Source organism: Nicotiana tabacum, chromosome 6, assembly GCF_000715075.1.
Source record: "Nicotiana tabacum cultivar K326 chromosome 6, ASM71507v2, whole genome shotgun sequence".
NCBI lineage: Eukaryota > Viridiplantae > Streptophyta > Magnoliopsida > Solanales > Solanaceae > Nicotiana > Nicotiana tabacum.
In genome coordinates, this window is record NC_134085.1 from 14,392,687 (window position 1) to 14,404,209 (window position 11,523).

Genomic DNA, 11,523 nt, shown 5'->3' on the forward strand with positions numbered 1-11,523 from the left:
GAATGATCTTGGATATTGCAAATGGTTAGGCAGTCTCTTTTTTAATTTTATATATATTTGTTTTAATTAAAGATTATTAACATGTTAGCTCTTGTAAATATTTTTGCAGAATCTTGTCAACAAGCATCTAAAGATCATGGTGAACAACTGCAAGATAAAGAAAATGTGGAATTGCAAGAAAAAGAAAATGCTGCACGGAATATCTTAGCTGAGTTGTCTCTTGAAAAAATACAAGAAGGTACTGCGGAGAAGACAGGTACTGATTGTGCCCTAATTATTATATGTACAATTGAAATTTTGTCTCTTCATTTGACCTGTTATAGAAAACTAATATGAATATGTGTATATATATATAGTGTCGCCAGCAGAGGAAAACAAAGAGGACACCAATGATGACGATTTTAACCAATATACAAGGAAAATAAAGAGAGACGGTATTGGTTATGATGGTCCGTCATTTTCTCTTCTTACTCCTACTCCTCCAAGTACAGAAATGGACATTGATGCGACTTTGACTATGGAGGGTGAAGGAAATGTTGAAGAAGAAGTTGGTCGAGGTAAAAGGAACAAGAAGTTAAGCTGGCAGTTGAAATCTCCTTTTGATAAGGAAGGAAAAGCAGTAAGTTCCAAGGCAGACAATCAAAATACTCCGAAGAGTTCAGGTTGGATAAAATCAACCTCTACTCGTAGGTGTATTTTTCATTATGCCACAAAAGATGAAAAATTAGTGAAGAAATTCATTGTGTGGTTGGGCAAGGAGAAAAGGAGAGGTCACAAAAAAGAGTAATTCTCTTAATGTGTTTCACTACATCCTTAACTTCTGTGATTGTAAGACTAATTTTAGGACTAACTGTCCTTAACTTATAGATTCAAGTTTAAAACTTAAGGACTTCTTGTCCTTAAGATTTGAACCTGGAATTTAAGGACAAAAAGTCCTTAAGTTCTAAACTTTAATCTATAAGTTAAGGACCAGCTTTTGAATTTGATACTCAAACTTAAGGACTGCATGTCCTTAGCTTATGAATTTTGAATTCAAACTTAAGGACAGACAGTCCTTAAGTTTTAAACTTGAATCTATAAGTTAAGGACCAATTGTCCTTAGCTTTTGAACTTCTAATTCAAATTTAAGGACTAACTGTCATTAATTTTTCAGCATGAAAGGCTAAGTTCAGGATTAAATTCTAACTTGACATTTTCAAAATTTTCAGGGGACAAATTGATTTATATGCTGATGATAATAGTGTGAGGAAAAAACCATACAAATTGTATCATCAAAAAATCAGTAGCAAAATGTTTTTCCTTGAGCTTTCAGATAGCAAATTTGTTCTTGATGATAAGGTTAGATAATTCACAAGGCATTTATTTTTTCTATTATTAATTTATCATTTTTTCATTATTTTATGACTGATTTGTTATTGATTTGTTTTATTTTTTGCCTTTTTATGAAGCATATTGACATTGCTCTCTATTATCTGAGAAAGAAGGAATGCTACCACCCTCGCGATCATCCTTTTCGATGCACAACTACTGATGTTCTTTTTGATAATTATATGGCACTTGTGTATAAAGATTTCAGTGAAGATGCTAGTGATGAGTTTTGGTGTGCTGGTGATAATCAGTTATTTCTGACACCATATGTGTGGGGGACAGCCGTAGATGTGGAATTGCATGGACTGAGGTTGACAAAATCTTTTTTCCATGTCGGCTTCCTTCAGAAGATGATAAAGCTGTGACACACTTTCTGTTGGGAGTATTGGACTTGAATCAGAAAAAGATTGATGTATACGATTCCATATACAATGAGCCATATGAAGCAGGAATGAACTACATGCAAATGTATGCACGCATGATCCCCCATTTGCTAAAGTTCTCACAGTTTGACAAAAATCACAAGTCTTTTGGGAATGTCTTCAACAAATTTGATATACAGTGGCAAAGATCACCACACCAAACTGGATCATACGTGTTGTTATTTGTTATATTATTTATATGTACTTAATATTTATTGTTTAATTCACTGCATATCTTATATTTCTCTTAGGACTGATTGTGGTGCATTCCTGGTCAAATTTGCCGAGTTGCTGATGATTGGAAAGGACGTGCAGCAATTCCAACCCGAAGACATAAAAGACTTTCGAAAAGAACTTGCTGCAAATCTTTGGGCACATGGTGAATGGAAAAGAAATTCTGGTTATGATACTCCACCAGAAAATGTTGGTGATGATTATGAGAGTGCAAATGAAACATTCTGTCCAAAGGAGTTGTAAAGAAATTGTGGTGTTATTTTGTATAAAATTGTTGTAAAGGTGACATCTGAATTCTGCCAGTTTAGGATAGTTCTGAAATATTCTGTAAATTTGTGAAAAGGCACTTATATTTTGTTTTGTTGGCATAGCGTAATTTTTTGTAACAGCTATGCAAAATTACAATTTCAAAAGTTATGTCAAGGCATTTTGTTATTTATTTTGTTATTTCTCTCAACTATTGATTTGTCCATTGAGTTTGTTAGTATTTGTTCATGACTAAGTGTAAATGAACTTAAAATTCAAAGTTAAGGACCAAATATCCTTAACTTTTGAACTTGAAATTCAAAGTTAAGGACCGACAGTCCTTAAGTTTTGAACATGGGACTATAACTTAAGGACCTCATGTCCTTAACTTTTGAACTTGTATTTCAAACTTAAGGACTCCTATAGTTAATGACAAACAGTCGTCAAGTTTTTAACATGGGACTATAACTTAAGGACCTCATGTCCTTAACTTTTGAACTTGAAATTCAAAGTTAAGGATAGACAGTCCTTAAGTTTTTAACATGGGACTATAACTTAAGGACCTCATGTCCTTAACTTTTGAACTTGAAATTCAAAGTTAAGGACAGACAGTCCTTACGTTTTTAACATGGGACTATAACTTAAGGACCTCATGTCCTTAACGTTTAAACTTAAAATTCAAAGTTAAGGATAGACAGTCCTTAAGTTTTTAACATAGGACTATAACTTAAGGACCTCATGTCCTTAACTTTTTAACTTGAAATTCAATGTTAAGGACAGACAGTCCTTAAGTTTTCAAAATTGCAAGTTGAACTTACTGACTCCTGTTAATAACTTTTAATTGTTGAACTCAAAAGAAATTAAAAGAACGTAACAAGATATAAATATTGAAAATCTAGGCATCCGCTCAAATTAGAATAATAATGAATACAATCAATAGCAAAAACTTAAAAGAGTCTATAAACATAAGTGTATATTTCTACTATTCTCTATGCTTTCTTGAAAATGGATGGAGTGCCGGAGAATATATACAAGTTGTTCTATTATGACCAATTCTTCTGCAACGACCACATTTGAATGTTATTTTTGATGGCTCGGTAGCAGGAATATGCCTGTTCTTTTGCCTTCTACCTGGTGGCACTTTGAAATCTGGAGGTTTAACAATTTGTGACTTAACACTCTCTGGTACAATCCAAGAATCAGTATGTCCTACAGGATGTATTTGTCTTTCATATGTTTTCAGCCAAGATTCCTTTAAGTACCAGTGCGAACAAAAGTCGGACTTCTTGATGTTTCTCTTCTCGATAGCTGCAATTGCATATATGCATGGTAATTCATCAAGTTGAAATTTAAAACAATCACATGTTCTTTTGTTTAAGTCCACCAAGAAAGTTATTCCTTCTTCTTCAACTCTAGAACACCATGAATCAACAGGGAAGACCTTCAATATTGAAAAATTATAAGTGAGTACATTATGTTAAAAAATGTTAAAATCATAATATAAACATAAAACATAATACTTACGTTTAAAGTAAATGCTAAATCTATTCTTTTCTTCAATTCCTCCTCTACCCAACAAGAAACATCATAAAATGTTCCTTCTGCTTTCTTTCTTCTTTCATAAAACCAATGTTGTAGCTTCACTTGAATCAAATCCATCATTCTTAGTATAGGCAGCTCCCTTGCTTCTAATAGCACTGAATTCATCGACTCAACTATGTTTGTTGTGAGCATGTCATATCTTCGTCGTGGACTACAAGAACGTGCCCATCTTTCCGGTGGTTCTTCCATCAAGTAGTCATAAGTTTTCTTATCTACATTTGCAATATCTGACATGTATATGTCAAATTCTTTACGCTTGTATACTCTTGCAGCACTTTGGAAAAGTTTTATGACCTCACTTTTCACCTTTCTTCGCTTTAGGTTCTGCTCCAAATGATAGATGCAAATCCCATGATGGCTTTCAGGATATACCTTTACAATGCCATTTGCAATAGCTTGATGCCTGTCTGATAAAAAAATCAAATTCTCACGGCTCCCAATTGCATTGCGAAGCTGACTAAAGTACCACTCATAGGAATTGTTGTTTTCAGATTCTGCTATTCCAAAGGCTAATGGGAAAATTTGGTTATTTGCATCTTTTGAAACTGAAATCATTAAAACACCACGATATTTTGACTTCAAAAAAGTTGCATCAACAGCAATCACTGGTCTACAATGATTCCAACCAGCTATCGATGATCCATATGCGTAAAACATATAAAGAAACCTGAAAATACAATATAAAACAAGGTTAAAATACCTGAAGTTTAGGACAGTCAGTCCTTAACTTACATTTATAAGTTATAAAGTTAAGGAATGTTGTCCTTAACTTTTAAATTCAAAGTTCAAAACTTAAGGACCGAAAGTCCTTAACTTTTAATTACAAGTTCAAAACATAAGGATAGGCAGTCTTCAACTTCTGGTTACAACTCAAAAGTTAACAAGGCTAAAGACAGCATGTCCTAAATTGTTTACCTGTTGTTGTCGTCTATCTTTATGTTAGTATAAGTTCTCGGGTTCTTACTTGTCATCATATACAAGTACGAACACAATAATCCATAATTTTCTTCGGGACTTCCTCTTATTAAAGCGGAAGCATGTTGAATAGCACGCCACGCCTTGTGATATCCAATGTCTAGTCCATGCAATTTTTGCATCTCTGCCATGACAAAAGCTGGTGTAACTTCAAATCTTGGGTCCCGAAGATTATCGATAATGTAACCACTAATCAACTTTGAAGTAGCATGCCTTTGATCTGCTTTCCTAGTGTTAACAGAGCAGTCATGCTTTTTCTCAAGCTTTACTATCTTGAATAATGTTGAGTCTTTAATTCTGAAAGCACACACACACCAACGACACCTATCATCATTGCATGTCAACGAATATCTTGTTGAGCTTGATCTAACAACTTTGAATTCAAAATGTCCTTTGATTGCTATATTGGAAAAAACAGTTAATTATGCTCTTCTTCTTGTCAAATACTGATCCGACTTTTATTTTATCCAAGGAAGCATTTTCTCTTAATATCGTAGTTGGGGATTCTTTTTGTTTCAAATTTGATCTTCGTCTAGTTATTTGAGTGCAGGTTTTGTCAGCAACTACTTCGATTACCGGTGCACTCTCTAAGACTTGAATACCCAAAGCTTGTTCGTTGTCAATCTCTATAATTCTTTGTCCTTCTACTTGAATAGAATCAAATGTTTGATGCACCTCTTCATTTAATGGTTGAGCTTCAACCATATCTACTTCAACTATCTGTTAGCATCGCTCTTGATTGTCATGTTGAGTTTTTGTGTTGGCATGTTCATTGCTTGTTGATGCAAAAACTCTTTCCGAAATATCAACTATGAAACTACAGCTCTTGAAGAGTGAATGAGTTTTTAGCAACTCTATACATGTGTGAAGATCTAAATCTTTGGATACAAGCATTCCTTTGCTTGTTCCAAGGTTGATATCAAACCATATCACTATTTCAAACTTTTCTCTATCCAATTCAATAAGCTCAAAAATCTTTTTAACGAAATCTTCAAACTGAATTGACTCAGGTGCGAGGAAAAGCTTTGTTTGATGATCAAGATATTTATAGTCTTCAGTCCATCTACCATTAAAAACAACTATTATGCATATTGTTTCCATCCTACAAATCAAGAGAATGGGAAACAAAGGACATACGCTATAAAGCAATCCTTGTAGAATTAAGAACATGTGTACTGTAAGTGCAAGACCAAGATAAGGACTGCCTGTCCTTAACATTTAAACATGGAATTAAAAGTTAAGGACTGTCTATCCTTAACTTTTGAACCAGAAATTAAAACTTAAGGACTGCATGTCCTTAACTTTTGAACCAGAAATTAAAAGCTAAGGGCTGCATGTCCTTTAATATTTAAACATATAATTAAAGTTAAGGACTGCTAATCCTTAACATTTAAACATGGAATTAAAAGTTAAGGACTGCCAGTCCTTAAGTTCTAAATATGGAATTAAAAGTTAAGGATTGTCAGTCCTTAACTTTTGAACCAAAAATTAAAAGCTAAGGACGGCCTGTCCTTTAACATTTAAACATGTAATTAAAGTTAAGGACTGTCAGTCCTTAACATTTAAACATGGAATTAAAAGTTAAGGACGACCAACCCTTAACTTTTGAACCAGAAATTAAAAGCTAAGGACTGCATGTCCTTTAACATTTAAACATGTAATTAAAGTTAAGAACTGCCAGTCCTTAACATTTAAACATGAAATTAAAAGTTAAGGACGGCCAACCCTTAACTTTTGAACCAAAAATTAAAAGCTAAGGACTGTCTGTCCTTTAACATTTAAACATGTAATTAAAGTTAAGGACTGCCAGTCCTTAACATTTAAACATGGAATTAAAAGTTAAGGACTGCCAGTCCTTAAGTTTTAAACATGGAATTAAAAGTTAAGGACTGCCAGTCCTTAACTTTTGAACCAGAAATTAAAAGCTAAGGACTGCCTGTCCTTTAACATTTAAACATGTAATTAAAGTTAAGGACTGCCAGTCCTTAACATTTAAACATGGAATTAAAAGTTAAGGACTATCAGTCCTTAACTTTTGAACCAGAAATTAAAAGCTAAGGATTGTCTGTCCTTTAACATTTAAACATGAAATTAAAAGTTAAGGACTGCTAGTCCTTAACATTTAAACATGTATTTAAAAGTTAAGGACTGTCAGTCCTTAACATTTGAACCAGAAATTAAAACATACAATTTGAAACTCAAGCTACAGGACATTGTATACAGAAGAACAGCAACAAAGTGAATGACATTTTGTCCTTAATTTTTTTTATTCAATTTGCAAAATGAGGCCAGTAGAATCAAAGTTAAGGACATAGTGTTCTTATTTTTTTGAATTCAATTTCCAAAATGAAGACACTATGTCCGGAATACAGAATTATCATAGGAGGCGATGTCTATAAATTTATCAATCCAGAAATTAAAAAAAAAAATCTTATCTAATATATAATCAAATCAATACAGATCTAAAAAAGTATAACTATAGCGAAATAAAAATCGATTGAAACACATGAAATTACAACTTACTGTTTATATATGTCGTTTTTTTGGATTAGAATGCTGAATTTTTGACATCGGGAAGAGAAATGGTGGTTCGTCCTCAGTTGATCGCCGCTGTGGTAACTGCTGCTGCTGCTCGCTTCTTCTCTTTGTGTAACTGCTGCTTGTGTTGATAGCATAGGTATAAGTTATACCAGAAGGGTATTTTCGTCCAGTCAGGTATAAGTTTTTTAAAGGAGTGGCTAAAGTCTAAATACATTGAAAACAGTGGCTTTAAAATAAAAGCCACTGCTTTTAGTGGCTATTTGTGTCGTTCGCCCCCAAAGAGATGCCTAACTCTGAAAGGACCATTTTTTTTAATTATGAATTTAGAATTTGAAGTTAGTGTTTAGAAGTAGATATTGTTTATTGTATCTATCTACTTTGTATTCAGCTTCTTGCCCTCCAAGATTATTACAGGAGATGTTTCAGTTATCCTCCACTTATTTCCAAAATTGGTGCCAAAATAATCATAGGCACATCACACATGCCCTTTACAAATGTAATGGATCCCACAATAAATAAAATATACCTTTGGGATGTTGCCCGGCTATGCAAAAAGAATTGAAGAGCTTATGTATGCCACCACCGGGCTTATAATCAGGGGCGAAGCGATATTTACTAGTGGTCAATTGACCATCTTTTATTAAAAAATTACACTATATATATAGCTAAAATATTATATTTTGAAGGTAAATAACATATAATAAATACCCTTTATCGAGGAATTATTTTCACTTCTTTCAAGTTTAAATACCATTAGAGGAATTTCTGACTCCATCCCGTCAAAAGAGATGAAGAGTGCAGTCTAACTCGTAATGCCGGTAGGAGCATTTGTATCTGAAAAATCTGAACAATGGAACGAGTCTAACAACTTGTTTGGATGATTGTTAAATGTTAGGATTGTATCGTATTGTTATTTTAAATACAATGTTTGTTTTAAATGTTACTTAAATTTTATTGTACCGTATTGTTAAATCCGTTATTACGTTACGACGAAAAATGCCACTTTATGGAACGAATGATTTGGTGTGATTGCGTCGTTTCCTTATTTTATTCTTCTCATTTTGTTCTTTTTTATTATTACAGAAAATCCAATTTTATCCTTTATTCTACCTTTTTATATAGTAATATTACCTCAAACCTTTACTTTTTCTTTATAATATTACAAGTTTATTCTTTATATTGTTGGTGCATGACTTCATGAAACGATGGCAAACAATACAATCTATCCAAATATTATATATATCAAAATAATACGGTACAATATTATACGATTCATTATGAGACAATACATAACAACCATCCAAACAAGCTGTAAAATATTAAATCTGTCTCACCTACTTGCCTCCTTCCAAAAGGAGGGAGGACAAGTGTTTGAGAAAACAATTTTACATAGCAAATCATAATTCTTGTGAATTCAATCTTTTAAATGAGATCATTTACGTATCATAAACATTCACATATATTATCATAAACATGTAAACTCACATGCATTTGATAAATAGCACTATGTTCCAATTTATGTGAATCTATTTAATTATATGTGAATCCATTTGATTGAGCACGGAGTTTGAAAAAGAAATTGAAGACACTTAAAACTTGTGATCGTCAACAAACCATTACATTTGTGTGACTATAACTTTTTTGAAATTTGTGGTATTAAACATGCCTAAGTAATTATGTGACTAAAAGTTTCTCATTAAGGATAGAATTAGAAGTTGAATTAAATTATTTTCAAATTTAAAAACGAGTCTTTCTTTTTTGAATGGTCCACAAAGGAAGTAGGCACTTTTGGGTCCACAAAAATTCAGGTCTACAAAACTGTGAGACAAAAAAGATGTCTCATACAACTAGTGTAAGTTGTATAAGATACAAAATAAAATTTTTCTTAGTTTGGATATTGTTGAGTCCGAAACCTTTTTAATCATTTTTTGGACAAAAACACTTTTGTACTACTTTAAAAAAAAGTTACATAAATGAGTAAAATGCAGTATTATACTGCGAATTACTTTAACGGAAATTTTGCCGTTAAAGTAATTTGCAGTATAGTACTGCGTTTTACTTAATAAATTATTTTTTTTGTAATTCGCAGTACTATACTGCTGGGCCTATATTTTATTAAAGTTGTTCGCAGTATTATACTGCGTTTTACTTTGTTCGCAGTATAATACTGCGAACAGCTTCAATAAAAGATAGCCCTTCTTCTTCCTTGGACCATTGAACCGAAGGAAACCAAAAACCTTCGATGTTGCTGGTCGCCCCACCCGTCACCTAAAGAGCAAGGAGTATAGGTCCCACATACAAGACAAGCTTTGAATCCCACTCGTCACCTAAAGAGCAAGGAATGTAGGTCCCACATACAAGACAAACTTTGGATTCCTTCTTTCGGGTGCAAAAATTCGATTTCAATCAAATTCATAAAACTTAAATCGAGGTATTTCAATTTTGTTTATGTCGAAACTCATATAGTACATGCATATTTGTATTATTTAATGTGTTTCCATGTTAATTTGTGTTATGTTTGTGTTTAAATTTGTATCTTATTTATACCCGGATTGATTTATTAGCTTTGGTACAAAAAATTGTTAAAATTTGATAAATTATTTGTATTGTTAAAAAATTAATATTATTTATTTTGTTTGTTGTTCATATTTGTATTTTATGTTAGTTGTTTTTATATGTAATAATGACCTTTTAGCGTAGTAAAATAAATAGCCTTTTAGCGTAGTAAAATATAGAGCCTTTTAGTGTAGTAAAATATAGAGCTTGTTAGTGTTGTAAAATATAGAGCCTTTTAGCGTAGTAAAATGTAGAGCCTTTTAGTTTAAGTATGTAGTAACTGCAAACTCTATCCAATTACACTTTACAAAATTAATTATTTAATTTATAACAATAAACTTACAAAAGTAACAAATTTCTATATGTTGTAAAATTAACTCAAATATCGAGCCTGGAACCCATACATAATTATTCAGTCCAATTTTAAACATAATTAATTATTTAATTTATTAAGCTAGCACACACAATTCTAAAAATGTTAAAATTGACACGCATAATAATTAAGGATAACTCGGTGCTACCGGGCCTAAAAAATCGAGCCTGGAACCCATACATAATTATTCAGTCCAATTGTAAATATAATTAATTATTTAATTTATTAAGCTAGCACACACAATTGTAAAAATGTTAAAATTGACACGCATAATAATTAAGGATAACTCGGTGCTACCGGGCCTTAAAAATCGAGCCTGGAACCCATACATAATTATTTAGTCCAATTGTAAACATAACTAATTATTTAATTTATTAAGCTAGCACACACAATTCTAAAAATATTAAATAATTAAGGATAACTCGGTGCTACCGAGCCTCAAAAAATGAGCCTGGAACCCATACATAATTATTCAGTCCAATTGTAAACATAATTAATTATTTAATTTATTAAGCTAACTCACACAATTCTAAAAATGTTGAAATTGACACGCATAATAATTAAGGATAACTCGGTGCTACCGGGCCTTAAAAATCGAGCCTGGAACCCATACATAATTATTCAGTCCAATTGTAAACATAATTAATTATTTAATTTATTAAGCTAACACACACAATTAATTTTGTTTAAATTATAGTAGACGACATGGACTTTCCTCCGCCTGCGCATCCCGGACCTGCCGAGGATCAGCTACTAGTGTTGCAGGGCGACCATAGGTCCTCATTTGTATGGGAGGGACAGCTATCGATGCAGCCTCTCCGCCCCAGGAGACCTGACGATTTATGGGAGTTCATCGGGGAGCATTCTTTCCATGCCAGCGTAGTCGCGCGCCTACAGGCTACGGGCTTCTATACGATTTTTGAGCTTGGACGGATGCAGCTTGATTGGTCTCTCATCACGGCCTTGGTAGAGCGGTGGCGACTGGAGACACACACTTTTCACTTGCCCACTGGAGAGACCACAATCACGCTGGAGGATGTTCAGGTTTTGTACGGGCTGCGCGTAGATGGACAGGCCGTAGCACTGTCCCAGTACATTAGATCCATGACGCGTGCACAGTTTTTGGATATGATGGGGCATCTCACTGGTTATAGACCTCAGGGTGACGCTGGGGGCAGTCGCGTTGCTTTGTCAGCCATCAGAGAT

At 33.2% G+C, this 11,523-nt stretch overlaps 1 protein-coding gene across 1 annotated transcript; it reads right to left on the reverse strand.

The window, feature by feature from the left end:
* Nucleotides 1-3,252: 3,252 nt before the first annotated feature.
* On the reverse strand, nt 3,253-5,552 carry LOC107815868 (protein FAR1-RELATED SEQUENCE 4-like). The gene is made up of 5 exons (XM_075255153.1): nt 5,424-5,552; nt 4,788-5,119; nt 3,795-4,539; nt 3,690-3,711; nt 3,253-3,578 (listed from the first exon to the last, which is right to left on the reverse strand). The coding sequence occupies exons 1-5, from the start codon at nt 5,550-5,552 to the stop codon at nt 3,253-3,255; spliced, it is 1,554 nt and encodes a 517-aa protein (XP_075111254.1).
* Nucleotides 5,553-11,523: the final 5,971 nt, after the last annotated feature.

What these genes read in the sequence shown, in the direction of transcription:
- LOC107815868 (XM_075255153.1), bottom strand. Translation starts at nt 5,552, where the DNA reads ATGGTTGAAGCTCAACCATTAAATGAAGAGGTGCATCAAACATTTGAT. An exon ending in AAGATAGACGACAACAACAG is followed by an intron (nt 4,540 to 4,787) that starts GTAAACAATTTA and finishes TTGTATTTTCAG; the next exon opens with GTTTCTTTATATGTTTTACG. An exon ending in ATTTAGCATTTACTTTAAAC is followed by an intron (nt 3,712 to 3,794) that starts GTAAGTATTATG and finishes TCAATATTGAAG; the next exon opens with GTCTTCCCTGTTGATTCATG.